Here is a 27,064-nt window from a genome sequence, read left to right as displayed (position 1 = left end):
CTGTCGAGCGCAGATCCACTGAGCGCTCAACACAGACAGCATCGTCAGAAGAAAAGTTGATCAAATAAATTAAAAATTTTGTATTGTTCGATACATATGCGTACCGAACTGAAAGCACTGTATCGAACGGTTCAATATCGATACGAGTATCGTTGCACCCCTAATATATACATATATATAGAAAAAGCAGAAAAGGATTCTGCATTAACTCAATTAAAATATTTGGATTGTGCATGACTCTTCAATGACATGTTGCACATCACATTTTAACTTCATGCAAACTCATTTCCAATCCTGACAGGACATAATACCTGTTATAACAGGTAACGAGAGATTATGGCACAGTCATAAGATAAATGCTCAGTGACAAAATCTTTGTTCTAAGGCAAGTACAGCTAGTTTTGTAAAAGCACATCCCACCCTCCCACCCCCCTGTCTAAAGGGTCCAATACTGACAATCATTATTAAAAAAAAAAAAAAAAGTAATAACAATAAGGAGGATGAGCTTTGCCACCCCGATGTTAACACCATGGGTCTTTTGAGTAAGAAAAAATATACTTCAGTCAAATAGGGTAAGGGTAGAAACAATCTACCAGTGCTGTGATTCTGCAGATTCAAACTGACTACTTTTCAATGCAAGTGCCTACGCTTTTATTTGTATTCATTACAAACTCCTTCTCGCCCCTGAGACCCCACAACAAGTCAAATTATAGACAAACCAAACTTTTCTTTTAATAGCCAACACTATCACAAAAATACTCCAAACCGTATGATTTGTCAGCTTTGGCACAGGCTGCTGATAAGTGTAGAATTTGCAGGGTTTGTCTTTTTTGTTCCGATATTGACATGCCCGTCTGCCCACCCTCTGAACCTGAGCTTCCCCGATTGAACCCTAATATGCCTTAGATGTCTATGAATCGATGATATACTGTACATATGGACACAATCATGAGTTTTCTCTCCATATAAACAGTTCTAATACAAACACACAATAAAACATCCTCTGCAAAAGTTCAAGACATTTTGGCATTTGTCTTCTTTTTAATGGCTTCTGGTTTTCTCTTTTTAAAAATTGGTGTATTTACAACAGGCTTGGTGCTCTTGGCTGTCCCATTGGTAAAGCCCTTGCTCAGTATTCTCCATGCTTGTACGCAGATGCTAGCACACAGTGGGCTTCATTTTCGGCGTATCACCGAAAATGAAGCAAATGCTCGCCGGAATTGTTTGCGTGGTTTTTGAGAATGACATCTGAAGTGAGTCCAACAGACCTGCTGGTGAACTGCGCAATAACCCATTCTACCAACCTGTCCATCTCACGCCACATCTCAAATGTAGACTCGGCTGAGGAGCTGCAACGGGCCACAAAGTCTCTGTATTAGCGATAGTGAAAGATAGCCTGGCTTGTGTAACTGGGATGATGGTGTGTCAATGTCGGTGTTGAAAGCGGAATGGTGAGGGAGATACTTCTTCTTGGGAAGCTGAGAAGTTGAACGCAGACAATGAAGGGAAGGAGAGATGGATGGATGAGCAGTCAGGTCAGCCTTCAACCTTAATTTCCCCCGTAGCTTCTCCTTGGTCTGTCCTTCCACTTCAGGGCCCGTTCTCATTGTAGTGGAGAGAGATCGGTCGCTCTCGCTGTACTGTGGGCATGTAGGGCCAGTTGTAGCTGGAGCCTGAGAGCAGCATGTCACGGAGGAGCGTCTCGATTGGAGTCTTGCCAACGAGGCGCACAAAAAACAGCTGTTCGATGACTGGAGAGGAGACAATGCGCAGGGACGGCAGGCGGAGGAGGAGGCGTCCGAAGCGGTTCGGCTGGCTGGGGTACTGGTTTCTTACATACTCCTCCAGAGCACACTGAGACTTCTCCTGGATGCTCTCCACGTGGGCGACGTCTGACAAGCCCATGGCGTCTAGTAGAAAGGAATACAAAGTGAAGATTTAGAACTGATATAAGCATTTATCCAACTTTAGCACAGACAGTGTTGGGAAGGTTACTTTTAAAATGTATTCCATTACAGAATACAGAATACATGCCCCAAAATGTATTCTGTAACGTATTCCATTACGTTACTCAATGAGAGTAACCTATTCTGAATACTTTGGATTACTTAATATATTATCATGCTGTTTACAACTACATGAATGTACTATTGCTGTGATTTATTACTGTTACTGAAGGTCCGCGGCTCCGAACCATAGTAAAGGGACCTCTGGCTAATACGGTGGGTTCTGTGTCGGCTCGTAGCCGAAAACTAGCTTTACTTTGTTGTCTGGGTCAACTTTGCTAGCGAGAGACAGAAAGAGGCGTTGAAAGGCTGCTCCAACAGAACTTATTGTTTCAGAGGAAAACACGAACACGGTGTACAGTCGAGTCTTAATCGCTTACTTACAACTGGGCTCGTCAGGCTCTCTTCTTGGCTGCAGTGGTTATTATTATATTTACATGCTTCCAGCTCCCGTTTTTGCTCGATGACAGCTCGTACTTTTCCTTTTTCTCCCTCCCTCGCTCACAGACACATAACGTGTATGGCAGTCCATTCTCCCTGCAGCACGGACTACACTGCCTATGATGCTACATTCTTTAGAGCTATACCGGTAGCATTCTGCCTGTTAGCTTAGCACAACAACAACAAAAAGGCCTCTCTCACCCAGGAAACACGCAGAGAGAGAGCGGCACCCTGTAACCATGGCAACCGTAACGCTGCCGCCTGGAACAACAGAACGTAGCTGTCAAACAAAACCCAAACAGGCCTGACCCGCGACAATATGAAACAGGAAAGTACCGCCGTGTAATCCATTTATTTCAACAAAGTAACTGTATTCTAAATACCACCTTTTTAAACGGTAACTGTAACGGAATACAGTTACTCATATTTTGTATTTTAAATACGTAACGGTGGTACATGTATTCCGTTACTCCCCAACACTGAGCACAGAGTAGTCTTTTTGTGAGAATGACTGTATGACATTAAGGTGAGTTTTGTGACTTTCATTTAATTTTAGGCCAATCAGAGTAGTTGTGGGCTGCTTTTCATTTGCAAGGTTAGACTGATGGGTCAGAGGGGTTTGCGGCTACATTATAGCTTACTGTGTAGATTTTCTGTTGAAGGATAAATCAGGTGTTAGCCATGGAATAATAACCAGTGTTCTGGGGGTTCCAGTATGTCATGTGTCAAAACGTAAGTCAGAATTGCAGGACGAGGAATAACTGCATAAGAAAAATGACTTCTCATACCATATTTTGGTTACTAATGTTCTGGATTTATGTTATGTTAGGCTAATACTGTTTGATATAGGATGAAGTTTGTTCTTAGTGAAAGAAGCTTCAATTGTGCAAGATCTTAACAAAACCTTTTAGTATGTGGCAGAGTGGTGTCTTCACATAATACTTATTCATTGCCAGAAAGAACCAGGATGTAACAGGACATTTTCCTTTCAGAGAAATCTGGCTACAACTTGACAAAATCAAGGTAGTCACAGCGGAGATCTACTTCCACCCCTGTGGTCTGTGTTCACTTTCTCCTCAGCTGGGGAGACATTTTCTTCTACCTCTCGCCCCCACCTTAGCAAGAGTCTCGCACAACCAAGAGTGTGTAACGCAGCACGCGGTGCTTTTCACACCCCGTGTGTGGAGCGGAGATCACAGGGGATTTTGCAAAGCAGGTCAGAGATGTGTGAACTCAAAACAAAGACATTCTACTGTACTCTGCCACATACTGTACGAGAAGTGGGAGTGCTCTTTGACCCTGCCCCCTGCGTGAACCCACATATTGAAGGCAGGTATTCGATGAGGGTTATTTATTCTCCAGCTTAGTCTTTCGGTTAAAAGGCGTTGGCCCGTGAGTTTTAACCCGTCATCCTGCATCACAGGTCTCCTTTGTCTTCTCACACTTTGATCTGTCCCCTGTGTAAAACCCTGCCTCAGTTCCACAAAAAAAAAAAATTAATTCACCTCATATTTTAATCAAGCACGTCAATCCCTCCCCACCCGCCCTGCAGCCGCTATTCTCATCATTCCGGGTGAATAATTGTTCCCACTTTGGTTGTATTTCCATCCACTCGGGAGGCAGATGGACTGCGTTTTTGTCAGCCCGACCATTTCGAGAGTCCTTCGTGACAAGGCAGTCACTGCCCGGTCGGGATTAGCGAAGCTGTCTGTGTGACTGAAACCACTTCGTGTGCTGAAGCGACAGCTCTGTGGGTGCCCTTCTACGCCAAGCGCCGTGTTCTTTTGTCTGATCCTCGGGCACTCACCGGGTCATTGGGGGTGAGGGATCAGGGTGGCAGGACTGAGATGCCCGCTCTCTGATGTAGCTTGATCGGACTGGGCTTCACAGGGGGAGTGGTGGGAGACGACTCAGAGGGAGGTGGGAGACAATTGGTGTTTGTCTGAGCTTCCTACCAGGTCTGCAAGGGTCAGATTTATTAACAGGTCTATTTACGGTGTGTGCATGTTTACGTCAAATTCAGGATTTGATCATTAAAGTGTGAATATTTCACAAAGAAATACAATATCCTGTTCAAGGGTCTTGCCAAGATGTGCAGCTTTTTAATGTGTATACATGTGCTTCTGCGCGTATAGGGAGGTCACATGGGATGCTTAGGGCTATAGGGGTTATGTAGGTCATGGCGAATCCTCCTTCTCACTGAAATGCACCATACATAATTCAACTCCTGTGGTGGGGGCAGGGGTCCTGGGGCTTGGGTTGGGCTGGTCTTGGAGTTTAGGGTTTGGGGAGCGTTGGGAGGAGGGGTGGATGACTGGTTTTAATAATAGATGGGATCATGAAGGCGAGATGGCTGATGAAAACAGGCAAAAGAAGGGAGAGGAGGATCCTTGGCTACCTACATACAGAGAGCTTGGTGAAGATGCTCAGTAGGCAGAGAGTGAATCTGACAAGCCATGCAAGATGGGAAAGGGGGGGAAAAGCAGTAAAATAACACAGAGGAGAGACATCTCAGTGTTGGCTTCTTCACCATCCATTTCCCCCTGGGTCACAAAGCATGATCTCTCTCTGAAATATCCCAGATGTGACAGTATTTTGGCTGACGCTGGAGCCCAGTGACTGCTGGGATAAACCTCAACAGGCTTTGTGTATAAGCGGGATCAAAACAATGCAGATGCCAGGGGTTTTGCCAAGAAGTAAAACTATTATATTTTGATTTAATTCTCTCTGTCACTCAGTGGGGAGGACATATTGCCACATAATGTAAGGTTGTGAGGCTCAAGAGGCCTGTTTTTCTAAGCTTTGGATGCAAACCGACAAATCTATTCTAGCATAAAGGCATTTTCTTTGTTGTCGAGTACTGTACTGTGTATAATAAGGGGTTTATAACACTGGATTTTTGGGTCCAAATAGTAGGCATGCAACAATACAATATAATGAATCTGTTGTTTCTTGAACTTTATATAAACAGATTCTTTTTGCTACTGTAAATTGAGAAATAAATTGCTTTTCAAAGAGTCGTTCCCACAAATGCAAAGTTTATAGTGCGTAGTGAAAGCTTATTCTTATGTTCGGCAAAACAAAGAGGTTCAAGTGACGCACGAGCAGCTCACAGGGGTCAAGAGCTGCCTTTTACAGTATGACAAAGTGATCAAATTACAGTCAAATTCATGGAGGGCAGAGACCATGACTGACTAGCAGCAGCATTTACATATGGAGCCAATGAGACACAATCTACTGCAGCATTAGAGGTCACCTCTCAGTCAGGCATAGTACTGGTTTCCATTCAAATGCACCTGAGGTGTGTGTCGTACAGGGGTTTGTGTTAGCAAACCTTTTGTTTCTTTCTTAAAGCTTGTATTTGCAACTTTTAGGATGAATCTGAGCATTTTTTTATATCACCTATGGGTAGCAGGTATAGGTAGCACCTTTGCACAGCATTTTAATGATTTATAGTTCTCATTTAAATGAATCTACACCACTATTATGTTGTCATGACAAAAATATAATCCTTATGTGCCGTTTTATTCTTTTCACTGGTCGTTTTTCTCTCTGCTTAAGAACATCGTGATCAAATGTTTGCCTTGGCTGTGTTTAAATGTGCGTAATAACCCCGCTACTGGCCATCTGATTCAGGTTACGTTGTTAACATGATACTGTAAGCTTACATGTTCAGTAAACACAATGCTATCGTGCCAGTAGAAATCAGATTAGCAGGATGCTAATTCCTCCCTTCCTCCCTGAGCAAAACATACTCACAGGACACAGATGGCATCGGTCTTATAGCCTCTCAGCTGATCTAAAGGACGATCAGAGGTGCTTTCAACGGTGCCAAATTAACAGCACTCTAAAGACAAAGCTCACACAATGATATGAAATAGTGGCAATTTGGTAATCCAGCTGATTTTACATTTCTAGAGAATATATTACTTTACTTAAGTCTACTTATTTCCCATTTTTTCACTTAAACTCACCAGATGTAAAGAGCACAATGGACTTGAGACAAGAATATTCAGCTGTGTCGACCTGCAGGGCCTTCAGCTTCTCCACCTGCTCTTGGAAGACTCGGATGTGGTCCATGAAGGCCACAACGCGCTCTGCTGACATAGGTGATGCGTGCAGGCCGGCCGCTGCCAACAGAGGAGCCACGTGAAGCGGCATGGAGCACTGGGCAGCATTTAGCACAAAGAGTTCGCTCCATGACATCCGCAGCAGAGCCACCTGGAAACAAGCGGTATAGGGTGATTATTACTTTCGTTCAGATTGCCCATGTGGATGACTAATTTGGCTTTGGCCTTTCTGATTTTAGTTGCAAATATAAAATGAATAAAGGCAAAATGTGTCTGAAGCCTAAAACTGTGGCAGCCCTTTTGAGAATTGCTCAGAGTTTGAGCACTTTGAGTGGGCTCCAGTTGGAGTTCAGCAGGCTTCAGACAGCATTTACACCCATCACTGACATGTAACCAGAGAGCAACACATACACATTAATCCTGAGCGAAGAAGGACACAGGGTATATTTAACATTCGGTCATTTAAACCACCACATATCACCTGGAGATGATATGAATTTGGTAACATTATCCAATACTTAATGCAAATTACATACAAGAGCTTCATTCATTCAAACAGGTAGCTATTCACTACAGAATAGGGAAGCGCACAGAAACGGTGGAATGACAGAACATTCCTGACACGCCTACTCGTCAAAAATTAGACAGCTAGTCTGATGAGGTGTTTATTGTTACTTTTAAAAAATTGGAAAGGATACAAGAGGGTGAGAAAGCATGCACTGTGACAGTTAGAAGAGGATTAAACTTTTTTTATGTAACAGAAACATGTTTGGAGATGTGGTTAAACATTAAAAAATAATTAGAATTTATTGAGGTGACCCAACAAGTTGTCATCCTAGGGCATCAAATACTGCTGCTCGATCAGATTTGGCCGGTATAACCGAGATAAGCACAGAGTGTCCTTTAGCATCTGTGCCCTCTGCACCAGCCGCAGTAACACTGAATGGCGAGTGTCAATAGTTCTCCTTGCAAAAGCTACAAAGTCCACATTAGGAGGTTAAAAGAGTGGTGGAGTCACAAGTTTGTCTGCCAGGACAATAGAGTTTGTGTCCCATTTGGGGATTTCTATTTTTACTTCTTTTTTACTGGTTAGGTTTAGACTTGAAGTTCTACTTTGCATGTTTCCCACCACTAACTTTGGATGCTGGAAAAGTTACATATATAGTTTTAAATGTGATCCAAAAGGGTCCTTTACACATGTGGAATTCCTTCTCTCACCCCAACCAATCGCAGCAGATGGCCCCGCCCCTCCCTGAGCCTGGTTCTGCTGGAGGTTTCTTCCTGTTAAAAGGGAGTTTTTCCTTCCCACTGTCGCCAAAGTGCTTGCTCATAGGGGGTCATATGATTGTTGGGTTTTTCTCTGTATCTATGAAGCGCCTTTTGTTGTGATTTGGCGCTATATAAATAAAATTGAATTGAATTGAATTAAACAGTGACAGACGTGCACACACAGATGCCAAAGGGCACCCGCTGTGCATCTCTGAGACAGTGTTTGACACAATATCAGCGCTTTGATATTGAAAAGAGAAAACCTACATGGATTTTGATAACATGTCTAAAAAGAGTGGGGTTTGCAGAAAACAGCTGAGTGCATGCTGACATTACAGGTCAGAAATATTCGACATTAATGATATGTTAATGATTTGGTGCGGATACAGCGGACATATTTGTGATGACTATGTCTGTCAGAGGTGCATGTGAATATTTATAGGTCAGGGGATTACTCTGTGCCAAGACTTTATGGCTGATATAAATCTATATGTGCATGATTGATGTCAGGTCGATCTGAACCGAATGTTGGGAGTTGAAGTTTGTGCCAAAACAGATGTGCTGCGAACGATGGTTAACAAAAGAGGAATAAAAATATTAATGTGTTTTTCAAATATTTATTAGCTTAGTTCTGTTCAAAATGTAAGTGGGGATGACATTTTATGAATTTGTAGCCAGTAGCTTGAAAATAGTGTTTTGAACTATGAGTTATTACTTTACTTTTTTGTTTTCTGGCATTTCTCTGTGCATGATCTATTAAGGAACAATTTACCATTGTAGAACTATATATATATGTATATATGTATATATATATATATATATATATATATATATATATATATATATATATATATATATATATGTGTGTATATATATATATATATATATATAGATATAGATAGATATAGATATAGATATATAGATATAGATATAGATATATAGATAGAGATAGAGATATATAGATAGAGATATATATAGATATAGATATATAGATATAGATATAGATAGAGATATATATATATAGATATAGATAGAGATATATAGATATAGATATATATATATAGATATAGATAGAGATATATAGATATAGATATAGACTTATATAGATAGAGATATATAGACATATAGATAGAGATATATAGACATATAGATAGAGATATATAGATATAGATATAGATATATAGATATAGATATAGATATATAGATAGAGATATATAGATATAGATATAGACATATATAGATATAGATAGAGATATATAGATATAGATATAGATATAGACATATATAGATAGAGATATATAGACAAATAGATATATATATATATATAGATATAGATATAGATATATAGACATATAGATATATAGATAGAGATATATAGATATATATATATAGAGATACAGAGATATAGAGATATCAATATATAGATAGATAGATAGAGATATAAAATTATTTTCTTATTGCGAGTTAGATGAAAAGAAATACAGATACCGCTCTCATGTTTGTGTGACTTAACCCAATATAAAGACTGAAAACAGTAGAAAGCAGTTAGCCTGGCCTGGTCTCATTCTCATTAGGTTTGGTCTACTCTGCTCATTCTTCACACTCACCTGATCCATGAGCTGCAGGTCGGGAAAGAAGGGGATGTTCTTGGCCCACTCCACAGCGCTGAACAGCAGCCTGGCCGCCAGCTCGCAGATGTTCTCGATGCCCATGAGGTTGTTCCCCTGCATGCACTGAGCCCCGTAGCGAGACGTTGGGTATGGCTCGGCGCGAAGCAGCAGAGAGATGAAGCCCGACAGGTAGGGTTGGCCGTTGTACGGGTCGGTGCCATTGGTCAGGTACTGCCCTGGACTGCTCTGGGAGTTTGACGTACGTCCTCGTTGTACTGCTGTTTGAAAACAAAGAGACTTTTTAAGAGTGCTTCAGCATTTTTATTTAATTACACAAGTCATTAAGGACTAAACGGGACTGGAGCACACTAATATAAACTCATATCTGTGCTCCAGTTCAACTGTTTCCTCAGGCCGCTGCATGTTTCTGGAAGACAGGCCAAGAACTGTGTTTTTTGCAATCTTCCATCAGTTTGTTATGAAACTTTTATCATTTAGCAAGCTTGTTATAGTAGTTTACAGAATTACGACATCCAAAGGGGCGCTGCACGGTCAGGGTCCTAAAAACCTGCAGGAGTAACAGAAGGGAGACGCGACGAAGACAGAGAAGAAAGAAGCAAATTGAGCATGTCAAATGTGCCGGGTGATCTGGGGGGCAGGATGGGGGTTAAGGGTTGAAAAGTGTAGCAACACAACATTTCTCGTACCCCTAAAAGTGTCAGCGCTCGTCTTTTCAGCGAAGGGATGGAAAGTGGCCAGGCCGAGGCTATTCTACAGTGCTGTTGTGCCTCAATGAGTAACGACAAGCAGCAGCTGGTAAAAATATAACACTTCTTCACACCTACATATGTTACGCACCCACACATGCATACACACTCATGGATACGTACGGTAACACCCCCGCCCTCAGTCCCTGCACTGGCAAATGGCCCAGCCTGAGGTGAAAGGGGCACGCAGAGGCCAAGCTATTGCACACACACATACACACAAAGCCCTAGCCTCCACCCCCACCCCCCTCTGGTGTGGAGCAATGATGATGCGGCGAGTGCTCAAAGGCCCATTTGGAAAACACCTGTTCAGTCATCCACTGTCTGACTAATAACTCCATCTACAGTTACACAGAGAGAGCGAGAGGAGAGACGCAATGAAAATGCAAAGAGGGGTTGAAAAAATGAGGCAAAAAGGCTGAAATGGTGAGATAAGGAGGAGAAAGAGTGAGTGGAAGGTGATAAGTTGAGGAAAAGGGAGATGGGGGCGATGCGAGGTCTGGGGAAGAGTGGAGAGATGGAAAGAGAGAGAAGGTGCAGAGTTCAATGTGCTTGAATATAGCCCGAGATGGGGCTTCAGATAGAAAGCTGTGGTTTACATAAAGAGACAGGTGGAGGGAGGGGGTGAATGAAAAGGGAGGAGGAAGGGCTTGGAAAATGCTTTTTAACTCTCCATCACCTGTCACCTCACACACAGCAGCTGTGCCAATTGAACGCACCACGGCACGTCTGAAAAACGAGAGGTCAAATCACTCGTAAGTTATAAAAATGCCTTTAATTCTAGCCTGTCCTTTTAACAGAAAAAAATACCTCCGCACAAAAGGTGTTGACCTCAAAGTACTAGTTTTCCTTGTGAACTTGTGTCAACCCGTGCCCGAAAAAAGAATGTGATCTCGTCTGGTAAACAGCGCAGTCTCACTTTGCTGAGCTATGAAGAGGTTTTGCCTGTCTCGAAGACAATGTTGCACAACGGGACATTCCTCGTCGCTCGCACTCCCGCGGCTCCCGTCTCGCTTTGCAAAAGATGGCTGTCAGATTAGCCACATGCATCTGTCTTTGCAGGATTTCACAAACAAGGGGAAATAAAACGGCACTCTGAGCAGCAGGAGTGAAAGTGCCTCGAGAGCAAGTCGTTGCAATTTCCGCAGAGATCACCTGGCCAAATATGTTTTTTTGTCACTCTGAGGTGCTTTAAGTGTGAAGTGAAAGACTTCAAATCGTACGCTGCTGATCCTTTCAGTCAGACAGGCTTGTGAATGATTTTCCAGATTAGAGAAAATGTTGCTTATAACTCCTCCTTAGACAAAGATTTTTTTATTTGCCTTTTTAAAACCATTCAAAACTCCCTTAATGAAAAATATATGTGTATATATGTATGTATATAAATCTGACAGTGAGGTTTTTGCACAGAGACGTCTTAGAGAGACACAGGAAACATTGGGGTTCAGGTTGGAATATGTACTTCTCAAAGATTATGAAACCTTTAACTTTGCGATTGAATCAATAACAACTCTGATGATGGTAAAGGAGAATGGATCTGAGAAATATTTACAGTTTACTGGGAGGCTTTCCTGAACTTGTCTCTTTGCAAACTTTTTCTCTGTGAAAACATCAGCTGACTTCCTAATTTGTTCACCAAGAACTGTGTTAAATTAAGGTGAATAAAGTTGCTTTCTCTAAAGCTAAATACAGCTAAAAAGGCTAAAAAGAAATGCTAAAAACTGCACTTTCTCCGGTGACCACACGGGGTTAAGTGAGTCAACCCCACAGAATCCTATAATGAAGTTGTGGCTAACTTCCTCCTTCATTTGAATGCACAGTAGGTGATTTTTTTAATGTAAGGCTTAAATGTATGCATTAACTGACTGGCAGTTGCCAACACAGGCAGCTACACTGCACTACAGCTAATTCTAAGCACTGAATTTGGATCTATGGATGGTTTTCGTGTCTTTTGCAGCATAAAAAACAGGATAAAATAAAATAAAACACAATGGCCTTTTACAAAACAGCAGGTGACATGCATCCTTTATTTAGCTTACAGTATAAAAATGCTGTAGCAGATCCCAAAAAGGGCACTTTTAAAAAGACTGTCTGGTAACTTCTTTAGGGAGACAGACTCAAAGGGCGCTTTGGTCCATATCTAAGTCAGAGCACTTCTGTGACCTGAATCTGTCACTCTGTCCTGGTTTCATGTAAAAAAAAAATCTTCTACTGCGAACAACCTGGTTTTAACTACTTTTGACTTTCCCCTTTATGCACTGAGTAAATTGTAAAACAGTGCGCCTGAACTCCAAAAGGAATTTATTAAATTCATCACAATTTAAATTGAAGGCAACAGTTTTTTTAGACCCCGCTGCTCCTTATCAGGGGCGGATCTAGAAGGGTGGCATGGGGTGCCACCCTAAAATGATCCCTTGCCACCCCAAGTGCCACCCCAGTTTTGCATATGACAGTGTTGTTTATTAAAATAAGCTAGCATTAACAGTTTGAGCGTAGTTACAGTCAACAGTGAATATAAATGGTAAAACTGAATATGTTGCATAGTGTTCCCCCCCTGCACCATTAACAAATGGTTCAGCCCAAAGCAGGACCGGCTTTTTTTCTTGTTTTCAGTAGCAAGCGATGTTTATGATTGTGCCAGAGCACATTTGGAACAACACCATGGGAATTTAGCTTTTTACACAGGTGGTTGGATGTTAAACTCTGGAAATGGAAGGAAGGTGAGTGTTATTAACCCTCCGTGGTCCACGGACACGCTGCACCTCCAAATCACATGACTGATGTAAGGTGACATAGCAACAAGCTGCAGCCACGCTGAGTCTCTGTTTCAGCCCACATTGAAAGTTTGGACTTTATAGTTTTTTAATTTTAATTACAGGCCAGTAAATCCAGAGTTATAATAATATATGTAAGCCACGCTTTTTTCTAAATGCTGTCATCACGTTTGTGTGTGTTTTAAGCGTTTTCTAAGGACAGCGCGAAAACAGTAAAGAAAGGGGGGGAAAAACACCTCTTTCCTATTGGTGGAAAAATGCACCATGTCGCCCAATTTTTAAAAAAAAAGTCAACACGTGGGATTTGGTTGTTTAGGAAGAGGGAAAAGTTTTGGGGTGACGGTAACGGCAGCGAGACAGAGCAAGTGAGAGAGAGAGAGAGTTTAGATGTGGCAGATTTGTAACTTTTATTGTGGAGTGTTTACTTAGTGCAGCGGTCCCCAACCTTTTTTGTGCCACGGACCGGTTTATGCCTGACAATATTTTCACGGACCGGCCTTTAAGGTGTCACGGATAAATACAACAAAATAAAACTAGTACCGGTACTGAATAAAAGAAGATTTATTCATAACACACGTGAAAAGACCCAGGAAAACCGAGTTAACGATAAAAACGATAACAAAATAACGCTGAAAACCGATAAAAACCCTGAAAACTATACATTTCACACCTGAGCCTCAACTCTCGCGGCCCGGTACCAAACGACTCACGGACCGGTACCGGTCCGAGGCCCGGGGGTTGGGGACCGCTGACTTAGTGTGTTGTGTTGTGTAGTCGTTTTGTTTTGTGTGTCAGTGAGGGCACTAATGAATGTCACAAAGGCACATTTGCAGAGTGATACACCTCCTGTTGTCAGGCCTGCAGGTTTATCCCTGTGCTCTTCTGTCTTTTGGTGGACAAACTTATTTTTTACTGGCACACATCATTTGTGGAGCATCTTATTGCGACACCTGATTGTTCGCTCATTTTAGTTTTAGTAATATTTTTAAATTCTTATACAAAATGAAAAAACAACGGCAGGTGTATTGGCTGCATTTTTAGATAAATAGTTGTATATGTTTACAAAATGTACATTTTATATTTGCATTTCAAGTTATAAAAATTTACTCCACATGTCTGTGTTTTGGGGTTTTTTTGCAGTAAAAAAATACTACTAGGATTTTAAGTTCTTTATGTGATTTCAGGTCAGTAATCCTGATGCAGTATGTCAGTTAAAACAACTAAATTCAGTTGAGCTGAAAAGATACCAAACAAGGCAAGAGAAAAGAATAAAAAATAAACAATTTGAGGGTGAAATACAAACGTAAACTCAAAAGGAGTCAAAAATGTCCGGTTGTATTTCAGACCTCAGTGGGTTAATCCAACAAATCATGAAAAAATTAGGTTTCAGTTTTTGTTTATGACAGTGCAGATTTCTTAATTTAAGCTGTAACAATGTGACTGTTTTCTGACAAAAACAGTGAAACTTAAGTTAGACTTGCGTTTGTAAATGAAGCACCCCATGTTGTGTAGCTTTCTGGATTTTATACTTATCGGGCTCCATATTTATTTATCATACAGGCTGTACAGTACATAGCATCAAAACTCACATGTTTTATGTAACTCAAGTGTTTAATTATGTGGGCTACAGACAATAATTAAGTTATAGACTTTATTTATATGAAAAACGTGTATACTTACTGCATTTGGATTATTTTAACCACATATAACCACCTGCATAAGTGTATGAAAAAAAGGGCTTCGAGTTTGCCACCCTAAGAAAATTTCTCTAGATCCGCCCCTGCTCCTTATGTCCCTTATTTGTGAATTAACAGCTATTGATATGTTCTCATATTGATTAGCGGTTAATCCCGCAGATGTCGGTGAATCTACTTGATCCACTTGACTTTTCAAAAGCCTCATTGTGGGGGTCACTCGTGCCTGAGAGGCAGAGCACTTGAGTACGCCTGACTAAAACACATCGCTCTCTGTTTCTACTCGCCTACAGCTGCTGTACAAGACTCAAGATAAAAAGGAAAGGGCAGAAGGGTGATTGGAGCAAGGACCAAAGAAATGGAGAGGTAGAAAGGCCAGTGCAGAGACAAAGAGATGTGATATATTTACACGGAGATGGGCAAAAGGAGAGCAAAAGAGACAGAAATGACATTAGATAGAAACAGATGGGGACAAAAAAAGGAAACAGAGACAGAGAATTAAAAGGGGGGTGGGAGTATAAGGTCAGATTTGAGTTGGTGTCATAATCCGTTTCCGGCTTTTTAATCGGTGGACTGTGCTTGACCTTAATGCAATTGACTGAGCTCATCAGATAGTAACTTTAAAAAGATACACAGTTTTTGTTTTTTTCTCTTAAATAAAATTAATCTGAATCCAAATTGAGGGCAGAGAAAGCAGTTAAAAAAGGCAAATGCATCCCTAAAACCCCAAACAAAACAGCGTCCTGTGTAGGTAGGCCATGAAATGAGGGCAAAAGAATGAGGGAGAGGAGGAAAGTGCATGCAAACAGGGGTACCATGGGACGTTTCAGCTGCGACTTTCAAAATGCCACTTCAGCAAATGGCAGCTGGCAGAGAGCACAGTTCGCTGCCTGGCTGCCCTGGATTAGCCTCTGGGTCAGACTGTTAGTGGAATTACAGCAGCTAAATACAATTAAGGCCTATCAACATTTGGACTAAAAGGTCACAGTGCCGGGGCAACACAGACGCATTATAGATTTGTCTCAGTCTAATAGCTGCATTTAATAAGTAGCTTTTCCATTTCTAAAACTTTCACTCCCATATGGAAAAGAAATAGTAAAAACTTATGATTTACTCATGAAAGTGGCCACTTTCTCATTACTTTCATATATTGTTTTAGGAAGTATCCAAAACATACAAGTTTCATTATATAAGTTTTCAAGGGATCTTATATCTGTTTTCACTCTTGTATGCTTTTCATACAAGTTTCACACAAGACAGATACAAACTTTTATAAGATTTATATATATATTTTCCATATGGGCTGGCGAGCAAACAATAAACACATTTCCCAAAATGAAACTGCGTCCCTGAGTCATGTCACAGAGAGAGGTCACGTGTGTGCTTGACGGATGATGTGATATCGTCGTGTTGGTGTTGTTCCCAGATCATCATGAAAATGTTGTTCCAGGTTCAACATTGCAAGTGACCAATCACATTATTGTGACGTTATTCTTTTGCGCACCAACCCATTCGTGCATTTATGAAATTCCAATGTTGCAAGGACAATATCAATTCTGCTTAGCGTTTATTAAAGGGTTAGGGTCCATTGATCGGCGGACAAAGGCGGTTTCTCGCAGCTTAAGTACAGTTTTTTGTTTTACGCCGGTTTTTCCCAAAGTCGCAAAAGTATGACATCACACCATTCTGATTGGTCACTTGCAATGTTGATCCTGGAACAACATTTTCATGATGATCTGGGAACAACACCAACACGAGGATATCAGATCGTGCGTGTTTGTGTCCTGCAATTAAAGCAAAGTTAAAAATAATAATAATAATTAAATGTTTAGCTGTGACACCAAATCTCATCTGATAGAAATGCATCTGGGCAGTTTAAAAAATAAGGATTTTATATGCTTCGGCACATGGACATGTGTGACCGAGCAGAAAAAGGAATGTGTTTTATTTTTTTCGCCCAAATTTGACCTGAGGTCAGTGAAGCGAAGACGGGGTTTTTTTCAACTTTCATTGGGAATTCATTCTCAGTTCTCAGTCTTGGAGCTCGTAAGCACTGCTATTAATCTTTTGGCTTTTTTTTTTCATTCATATTTTTTAAGAAAAACTTGAGTCAGCTGATTCTATAATGATTACACTGTAGCTCTGGTTTTGTGCTAATTCTTCCACAGAATGACCTTTATATGTGGTATCTACAAATATTGTGCTGTGTGTGGTTCGCTCACCTAGCCCATGGAGTGGTATTGTTCAATAGCAGGCTCTTATTTTTTTATTCCTTCTGTTTATCTTACAGAAATATTTTAGCTACCACAAACACCATGAAGCACTTTATGCAGCACTTCAGGAAATCACAAAACAGTTCTTTATTAAAATGACCGTGACACAAAATTTTAGAACAACTCCGATGAGCTGTGTGACTTTTACGGTCGTTGTTTTAATGTGTCAGCCCACAGCTTTAGAATAGAATAGAATAGAATAGAATAATCCTTTAATTGTCCCACAAGGGGAAATTTGGTTGTAACAGCAGCCAAAAAGACAAATATACAAACAAACAGTACACAGGACACGGAACAGAAACATACACAATTTTTCTTACATATTTACATTAAGGACAATGGTTACTATAAACAGAGAGAACTGTACAGTTATTAAATTAAATAAAAATAATTACAGGTAAGAGGCAAACCAGGTTGGTTAATTAACTATCTTATTGCAGTTACAGCATTGATGTAAACATCTATGTTTGTTGGGAGCAGTTCAGATTGTACAGTCTGACAGCTGCAGGGAGGAAGGACCTGCGGAAACGCTCCTTCATGCATCGAGGATGCAGCAGTCTGTCACTGAAGCAGCTCTGCAGTTCAGCAACATCTACATGCATGGGGTGGGAGACTCTGCTTGTACTCCTCTATCTTTCATTTTGTATACATAATGATGTTAACCTTTGATAACAGTGCACGCGCCCTGTCAGGCATGAAAAAGTTAGCAGACAGCAAGGAAACACAGTGGAGCATTTGGTAGTTAAAGACACAGATTTTACTCTCAGGAGCTGGTGAAGGGCGGAGTTAAAAGGAGAGACTTTTATTCATAAGAACCAAACATGAATGCTAATGTTGCTAAATTCCCTAAGCTGGAAGTAACTTTATCTAAAGTTCAGGAGCAGGAGCACACCTCGAACACAAGCCTTCCTGCCATGCGTCTATAAATGCCCATCTGTTGTACACACCTTTTTTTTTTTTCATTTCCGTGCCCATCCCTCCCTCTCTCACGGGGACGAGGCTTCCAAAATCGTATTGTTGATCTTCGAAGAAACTGCAGCACGCATGTCACTGATCCTCAATATTCACTATCAAACTGCACGTGTTAGGAGGCCTGTTCCTTCCTCGTGAAATCGATATGTTAGTCTGGTGATTGCAACACGCTTAAGCTGGCCCGGGTTGTAAAAATATCAGTTACTAATTGCCAGGGTAGTATGCAAACTAAATGCAGGTGTCTGTACCCTGCAGTGCAGTCATGGCTGACTGCAACACTTGAACGCGATCTTAAGCTTCCTGCACTTCACTGTTTGCTTTTACAAAGCTGTATGTAAATGAATGCAACACTTCAGAGAGAAATAAAATGTAGACAAGTGAAAAGTTGGTCGATAATAGTATTTCTTCACTCAACTTCACCCTACCCTTTTTTTGGTTCCATCTTAAGAGAAATTTTTTGAGAACAAACCACCTGCACGCTGTAGGAGGACTGGCTGTGTCCCCAGTTGTCTGTCAAACATCGTGAAGGAGCTGAGGTATGCAGCGAACGTGAGAGACGCAACCGAGAAAAACCGGAGGCAGTGCAGGAGCGGCAGAGAAGTGAGGCGACACAGACCGAGAGAGACAAGAGACGTGGAGCTTTGTGTGAGGACGTTTGGTAGCTTTGCTGCATCGCCGAGGTTGCCTCATTCTTTCTCCCAGACTTTGATGAGGCCGTTCCTAAATTAATTAGCAAAGTGAATTCAGCCCAGTGGGTCTGATTCATGTATTTACACTTCCACACTTTATTTACCACACAGCGAGCCACAGCAGGACTAACATGTCCCTCTTGAATTATTATCATGTAAAGGTGCATTTGTTTATGGCGCATTAGAGCTTCATCTCCAACTTTTACTGCTACGGCTATAAATACTTCTACTACACTTCTACCCAGCGGGCATGAATAAGATCATCGGCTAAGCCCCTAAAATATAAATGTTCATGGCTTCCCAGTAGTGCTATGTTAGGGAACACATGTGCGGCAGATTAAAGGAGAAGGCTGTTGGGGTGTTCGCATCGCACAGACTGACATATTTAATGACTCTTTCTCGACTGTGCATTAGTACAAGTGACCTGAGTGACACGTGAAAACAGGTTGAGCTACTTCAGTTGCAAGCAAAACAGTTCAGAGTCAGTTTGCTGGAGTGACTGAGTGAATGGACCAGAAAGGTCACATTATGTTTGCTGTTGTTGCATTGGTGATTCTGTGGGATGAGCAAGAAATGGCATACCCTTTCCATCAGTAGTACACAGCAATACAACACCTTAGCACTGGAGATAACACTATAGGCACAATTGTAACACCTTATAATATATTTTGCTCATAAACTGCCTATAAAAGATGAATGTAGCCACCGTGCATCACCCATTGGTTTATGAAGCTAACTTTTGAAGCCTTGACACTCAGATTTTGGTCAGGACCACATTAGATTTTAAAGAAAATCCTAGAATCCGTGCTCCACTCACCAAAAGTGGAACACGGATTTATCCTTAAGCTTTTAATATAATTACCACACAGCAGGTCATATGAGTTCATTGCATTAAAAATGCTTCAAAAGGCACCAAATAGAGAGGTGACTCACACACAGTAGAGAGGCGACTCAAATTAGCAGTCGAACCATGACAGGCATCTGCATATGTCGTCACTCCCCCATCAGTCAAATCAGACGCACTCCTAATATTCAAACTTAACTGGAGTTTAAAAGGGTGAGCTATTAAAAATGATCCCCTTTACAATATTTCTGAGAGGGGAAATTAGCTATAGTGCCAAAAAACAGCTGTAAACATCCTTTTCTGCTTTGAAGTTGGACTTTATAACCTTCTACATCAGCGGTCTCCAACCTTTTTTGCGCCATGGACCGGTTTATGCCCGACAATATTTTCACGGACCGGCCTTTAAGGTGTCGCGGATAAATACAACAAAATAAAACTAGTACCGGTACCGAAAATAAGAAGATTTATTCATAACACACGTGAAAAGACCCAGGAAAACCGAGTAAATGATAAAAACGATAACAAAATAACGCTGAAAACCGATAAAAACTCTGAAAACGATACATTTCACACCTGAGCCTCAACTCTCGCGGCCCGGTACCAAACGACTCACGGACCGGTCCAGTCCGGGGCCCGGGGTTGGGGACCGCTGTTCTATGCCATGGTGTTGCCCTCAGGCAGCAAACCAATTTTTTGGTGATTACACTATCCCCGTGTATTTATTTATTTTGTGACACAAAACACTTCAGTGTTCAGTAAAATGATGAGTAGCAGACGGTTTGACCTTTGACATTGGGGTGGAGCAATTATTTCAGGAGTCAAATGTGCATGTGACAGAATGCTAGCGACTGCTAAGAACAAAATCTTTTTTTTTCTATGTTTAACTTGAGCTAAGCATATTTTAAAAAACACATGCAAGTTCAAGAACATGTGAAGAAGTATTTTTAGTTAGTTAGGACAGTTTTCTTTGGGCAATAATAGTAAAGCAGTGGTTCTATATTTTGGTCCTCGGGACAGCTTGTTTTAGGTTTTTAGGTGTTTCAGTACTCCAAAACACCGCATTCAGACAGCTGTAGCACATAATACCCAGTTGGTTATTTGAATCAGGTGTGTTGGAGCAGGGATTGGGACGTGATGGGATGTGTAAGCGATCAAATCATGCACTAATGTAAAAAGTTGCAGGAAATGAGGGCAAGAACAGGAAAGAATTTGATTGGACAGTTAGGGTCACTCCCTCTGTGAGGACAGGAAACTGGATGAGAGTGACAGCAGGTACGAGAGGATCCAGAATCAGGTCTGAGGAACAGTTAGGAGATCGTGGGTCAGTTAAAGGCTATAATAATAATAATAATACATTTTATTTGAGGCCGCCTTTCAGAAACCCAAGGTCACCTTACAAAAAACACAATTAATAAAAGGAACAGTAGTCAAAAAATACATAAAATAAGTTAAAATTACAAAACAGAGCGTGACAACAGATAAAATCAGCATTAAAGCCACACACATCTATAAATATCTGATGTGTGTGGGTAAGAAATAGTGTGTGTATGTAAATGATGGTGTGTCTACGTGTGTGTGCGTGTGTGTCGGTAGCTTGGAGAAGATTTTATGAAGGGAGATGTAAGGTACCAGGATGTAACGGTACTCCAAATGTCAAATGACAGAAACGTGACATCCACCTCTGTTTCATGGAGTTCCAAACATTTTTTTAAACATATATAAACAAGGAGCACCGAGTTCCCCAAAAGGGTGACGTGGTTTTTTTTTCTGTAAAACTAAAATTCATGGCGTAGAACAGGAATCTATGGGAAATTCCTTTCTTTTTGTCACCGGTCTCAACTGGCTAACTGAGGAACTGCAGCATTTGGCACTTTTGCATTCGCTTCATTTTTCAACCCTGGAGAAAACTGTGTTGTTTTACCATTTGACTGGTAGTCATTTTCCTCTGAGAGCTCTCTGGTAACGACTTAGCTCATGAGGCTAGTTACAGGGGTTAAGTGTTTAAATTTGTCGATAGCCAAACGACTGGGATACGTAAAGATTTTTAGTGCCAAAATTAGGCCAAACTGCAGTGTTTTGGTGTTAAATTGCCTGCTCGCTGTGGAGGATGGATTAGTCAATACCGTGTTCGACTTTAGCACTCCAGCAGGGTATTTATTCACCGTAGAGGCCCCTGACGGTTCACACTTTTGGACTTTGACTTCAGCCTGTGTGTTATTAATGTTTTAGATTTGGTTGACCTATATTTTTCACTGCTGTTGGCATTTTGTGGGTCAGAGGAGGCAGCAGTCTCCCCACTGAGCATGTTCAGTTTGGGTATTACAGATTCTTGTGCTACAAATGGATGTTGAGACTATTTACTATCACTAGACTCCAAAAGCTGTGCGTGTGTCCACGAGTGTTGCGCGCATACAGCTGATTCAAGACACATACGAGAGACAAGATGACCTTATCACTGTGTATGAATGAATTAATCAGAGCGGTAAACTCCCACGTGTCTTTTCCGTCCTCACTAAAGTCAGTGGCTCGTCCTTGCAGCGTGTTTCAAAATTAAAACATTCGCTCTGGTTCAAAGGAACTGTCAGGCTGATTCCTTTTGCCTCTCTGCTTCCTAGTCATCCTAGAAACTGCACTGACAGAGGAACAAGTGGAGGTTCTGTGTAGCCGCCTGGTGAGACAATGACACTAACGCTGCCAAGGTTTTAGGGGCTTGACTCCTACTGAAGCCAGCAGTGAAATGTTTGCTGTCATGCTGCTGAAAGGTGCCCTGGTTAAGAGTCTCCAACAAATGATATTATGTTCAACACAGCAGTCTACAGAAAGAGGTCAAATGTCCCCTTTGGGAAACAAATACCACTCACTTGAAAGCAAAGAATTTCAGAATCTGCCGCAATCCACTCATAAAACTTTTAGCATGACTCCTCAGGCAGATCAATATTTATTTATTGTAGCAGAAAAATCATGAAGCGCTGTCATCGATACAAAGAGCTCCTTCATTTTTAGCACTTGAAGCTTCTAAATGAGGCGGAATGACGAGAAGATGCAAACTGGGTTAATCACCAACTCTCCTCTGCTATCCAAAAACATAATCTTCCCTATCCTAATACTCCATCTGTGGATGAAACCGGTGAACCATGTTATATAATAATTGCATAACATGTCCTAGCCGACTGCACCCACATATGACCTACATGCTATCACCGAGCACATTTGAAGGGAAGTGAAAAGGCTTCTAAATAATTAACAGAATGACAAATCAGCTCAACAAACTACATCTTCATGCACATCTGCTGCTTTATTTTAAAAGTATCGTCAAACTTTGGAGTTTAGCAGATGTCTTGTGTAAATCAAAAATGTGCATCTTTTTGAAAACTTTAGCCTGTTGAAAAAATTATGAAGAAAACAATATTTATATATGCTCTCTACGGTGAGAGAGAACATATGATTTAAAAGTCGTTAAACTTTTTCTTTAACACCCATCATCTTTAACTTCTAGGCTGGTTAAATAAATAATAAATAATAAAGTTAGACGTCAGGATTTTTTTTTTTTTTTTAATATGTGTTTAGCAGTTTATTAACTGTTCCCGCAGCAACAGTTTAGCTGTTTTTAACGCCCCTGAAACGTCTAATTCACTTCTATTTCCTTCTGTATTTGGAAATCGTCCTGCCATTAAAATCACAGTAAAAAAAATTCCCCGACAATGAATATGCTTTAGCAAATATGGTCCTAACTAGACAAATGATCGCTGATAAACAGAAGTCTGTCGACAAAGAGGATTTAAAGACAGCGATTAATCCAACTGACCCCAAATGGACCAACAGATGAGCTCATCCAGTGTAAGTTGACCTACTCCACATTTAAGCCTTTTGCACACAACTAAAAACCAACACTGCAGAAATGGTCAATATAAACAAGTAAATGAGCGACTGCCTTCAAAATGAGACTTTTCGTGATTTTTTTCACAATCGTTCTTCAGTCGACTGATATTTTCAGCTTTTATTTAATTTTTTTTAACTTTTGGTTTTTGTCCGACTGAATTAGAAAAATCTATTTGTGCCAAAAGACAAAAAAAAACTGTGATTTCTACAGATGATGAGAAAATGCTTCATTTTCATGTCTCAGCATCGCCACAAGAAATATTCTTAAAAAATGGCTGTAAAACAGTTCATTTTCCCATAAACGCCTTCTAAGATTTTACGCTTAAATTGTTAATATTTTGCGTTCTTGTGACGTATTTATTTCACTATATTTTCGTGCAAACTGTGACCAAAACTCCCTTTCACTGATGTCTTTTTAGCTCTTTAACATTTCCCTTCTTACAGACTGAATCAGAAGGACTGGCTATTCTCCACGCCGCGGCGCGTCAGGAGATTTCCTCGCGTTCATTCAGTCGGAATGGAGCATGACTGAGTTGGTGTGGCTTGCGGGTACTTAACATGAGGTAATACTGTGTGTACAGTGAACACACACATACACTGCCAGAGGCACAGACTTCAATCACACTAACCCTTGAGGGATCATCTCCTCTCGGCTCGTCTCTAAGGAGAGCGGGTTATTTCCAACGTCTTTGTCTGCTATTTACATTTTGGCTGTGGCAAAAGGCGGCGGGGTCTGTCCTTCAACTTCCACTGCCTAGTGCCCTTGGAGGACTGCTCACGGTGACGCAGCTGCTGACCTTATTCTGTCCTCTGAGAGGGAAAATAAAAAACGGCGAAGTGTGACATCTTCATTAAAGTCTCTTGAGGACCGCTGAAGTCACGCCACTTTCTCACTCAGTATAATTAAAACCTAACTGCTCATATCTCACCTGTTCGCATATGGCTTATGTGCACAGTTTGTGTAACATCGTGCGTAATAGTAATATGACATTTCCATTAAAGTGATCGGTCAAATTAAAAGCGCTCCGTTCTTCTTTATTTTCTTTCCAAAATGCAGAAACTACTTTAATGAATCTATAACTCAAACAGAAGAGACGCTGGTTCTTATTTTAAATATGCACAATCTCATGCCTCCTGATTCGATGCAGCGCTACTGAATGACAATACATAAAGGAAAGCTCTTCTCCAGCACGTTTGCTCCGCTCCTCTTTGGCACTAACTGACCCGTTGTTAATCCAACACAATGCAACAAATGTAGCGGCATCCTCTTATAGCGGCTCGGGGTGTCGGTGTGCAAACAGCATAATTAAAACTGCGAGACAAAGGGAGGATTTCACGGAACAGAGAGCGCTGGGATGAATGGTTCGGATTCAGTTAAAAAAAAGTGAAGTGTGAGAAGGTCTAAGCATGCTGATTATAATAATAACTAAAAAGTGAAGACGCGTAAACCAGTCAGGGTGCGTGCAAAACAAAAGATGGCACGAGGTTTTCTTTTACACACATATCTTTTTGTGTGAGCGTCACATGGATTTAGGTTTGAATGCATTGTTTTCTTGCAGTCAGAGCAAATCTGTCAAAGTGAAGACTGCCTTCGGTTTGTCTATTGATTTCTTTTGATGGGGGTTCGTCTGCACTCGTGTTTTCTAGTTTCAAACGTGTTTTTAAGAAGTAATGAAACAAGTGAAACCAGAGAAACATTTAAATCTTTTACGACTGAATTCCAGACTTAACGGCACTCTTGTTTTAAGAACTGAGAATACTGCGCACAACTTTACGCACATAAATACGTTTTGTAAATAAATGTCTCCAGTGTTACAAATACAGTCTGACATCCGTCACACACACACAGAGAGAGAGAGAGAGGGAGAGAGAGAGAGAGAGAGGGAGAGAGAGAGAGAGAGAGAGCAGCCAACCTTACCTTCTCTCCTCATGCCGACTTTGAGGCACTTCTTCAGCCGGCAGTACTGACACTGGTTCCGGTGGTGCTGGTCGATGGGGCAGTCTCGGTTCCCCCGGCAGGTGTAAGTGAGGTTCCGCCTCACAGAACGCTTAAAGAAGCTTTTGCATCCCTCGCAGGTGAACTGACCGTAATGCTTCCCACTGGACTTGTCCCCACACACCATGCAGTCCACGTTGGGGATCTTGTCCCCGGAAAGTGCGTCGTTCCCCGGGGTAGAACCGTTTGGTGTTCCAGGTGCCCCGCCGGGCTCCTGGCCGCATATCTGGAGTTGAGACCCCGGATCTGCAGAAATGTTCTCTGGCCATTGATTTACTACCATTGCCATGCTATCCCAAAACACTTGGTCTTTGTTTAAACCACAGAAGCAGAGTCAGATTGCGTGATAGAGATCCGTCCTGACGTCTCGGGAGAAAAAAAACGAGGGAGGGCGAAAAAGCGCTTCCCACTTTCCCCAGAGGTCAGTCTGAGCGTATCAGAACTGCGATTTCTTATTGTCGCCGAAATCTTCCTGTAAACATCTATCAAAGTTTACAGTAAAAGCAAGGTATCAACATGATCGACTCAGAAGTGCACAGCCTACAACTCCCGATGTTCCTTGCTGCGCAGATATCCATAAACACGTTGTTCTTCAGAGCGTAACCTCTCGGGAAAGTCAGTCCAGTAAGTCAGTCTCTGCTGTCAAAATTAAAAGCCGTCTGATTATTTTCTTGCCTCTAGAATTTAAATTTGAGCAAATTAAACTGAATAGAAGAAAAGGTGTTGCCTCATGCGCCTTTCTTCAGCCACAAGCTCAATACTACGTCTAAATTAAATGCAAAGCAGAATTAACACTGACTACATGCTCATATCAGTCGATGTATTTAGTCCCAGCAAGCTTCTGGATAACGCAGCCCATGGAGCGCAAGTCCCGGGGAGCACGCAATCCTTGTTCCTCTTTTTCTTGCGCGCCGAGGTGACGATTTGGAAAGAAAAAGGCGAAATATCTCCAGCGTCTTCTGGATGATCGTCAGTGTGGAAGAGTCTAAACAGAAACACCTCGCTGAACAAGCTTTGCCGCTCGACTGTACTATCGCTTTACCCTTCGACTGTCTGAGAGTCAAAGCTACAATTTCGGCAAAGTGTCACTGGCAAGGCTGCCTCCTACGGCTGCCCTCCACTGGCGGCGCTCCATATAAGGTCATAAATCCCAAATATGGTCGTATCCCCTCCCCTCAGCTGGAGAAGTGAGAGCTTGAGGGCCCGGCGCGATAGGCCCCAAAAGTGTGGTTAAAAAAAGAAAAAAGAAAAAAGGGCAACCTGATTGGACAGCGTATGACTGGATGGGTTTGACTGACAGGGGCGCTTGTTGCGATACAAGTACTTTTAAGTGGGCTCCATCAATGTCCAATAGAAATTATAAGCTTACTGTGCATTTTGTGCATTATAACCAATGACCAATAAGCAATTTTAAGAAGTTGATAAAATAGAAGCTGCTGAACACGTGTGATTTCTGTAGATTTCTGTAATAATTTCAAATAGTTTTGTTCTTTAAAAGGATTTTACGTCTTTTAAAGGTTAAACCTTAATGATGAGAGAGACATTTTAAGTGGCTTACCCGCATAAAAGCGCATTAGTTGTCATTATTTAGATCCTTGAAGGCGAGAGGGCAGTTTTCACATTCCACTCCGGCAGCGCACAAAGCCCCGTGTTCAACTTAACTCCCAGTTTAAGAAGTGCACAAATGAGCAGACGTCTATGGCATTGCATCTACTTTGGAAACTAATCTTAATGCGTATGAGAGTTACAAAGGTTTGACTCCCACAGCGCAAATGCACAA

At 41.4% G+C, this 27,064-nt stretch overlaps 1 protein-coding gene across 1 annotated transcript; it reads right to left on the bottom strand.

Annotated features, from left to right (window-relative positions):
* Positions 1-449: 449 nt before the first annotated feature.
* Positions 450-26,360, bottom strand: nr2f5 (nuclear receptor subfamily 2, group F, member 5). Its single transcript, XM_087848498.1, has 4 exons — positions 25,207-26,360; positions 9,394-9,674; positions 6,422-6,668; positions 450-1,910 (listed from the first exon to the last, which is right to left on the bottom strand). Exons 1-4 carry the CDS (start codon positions 25,571-25,573, stop codon positions 1,591-1,593), a joined length of 1,215 nt encoding a protein of 404 aa, XP_087704624.1. The 5' UTR covers positions 25,574-26,360; the 3' UTR covers positions 450-1,590.
* Positions 26,361-27,064: the final 704 nt, after the last annotated feature.

The sequence above is a fragment of the Neolamprologus brichardi genome, chromosome 11, assembly GCF_056152115.1.
Source record: "Neolamprologus brichardi isolate AB-2024 chromosome 11, ASM5615211v1, whole genome shotgun sequence".
NCBI classification, from domain to species: Eukaryota; Metazoa; Chordata; class Actinopteri; order Cichliformes; family Cichlidae; genus Neolamprologus; species Neolamprologus brichardi.
The sequence above is the reverse complement of the archived record's forward strand: the minus strand, read 5'-3'. Positions and strand labels throughout refer to the sequence as shown.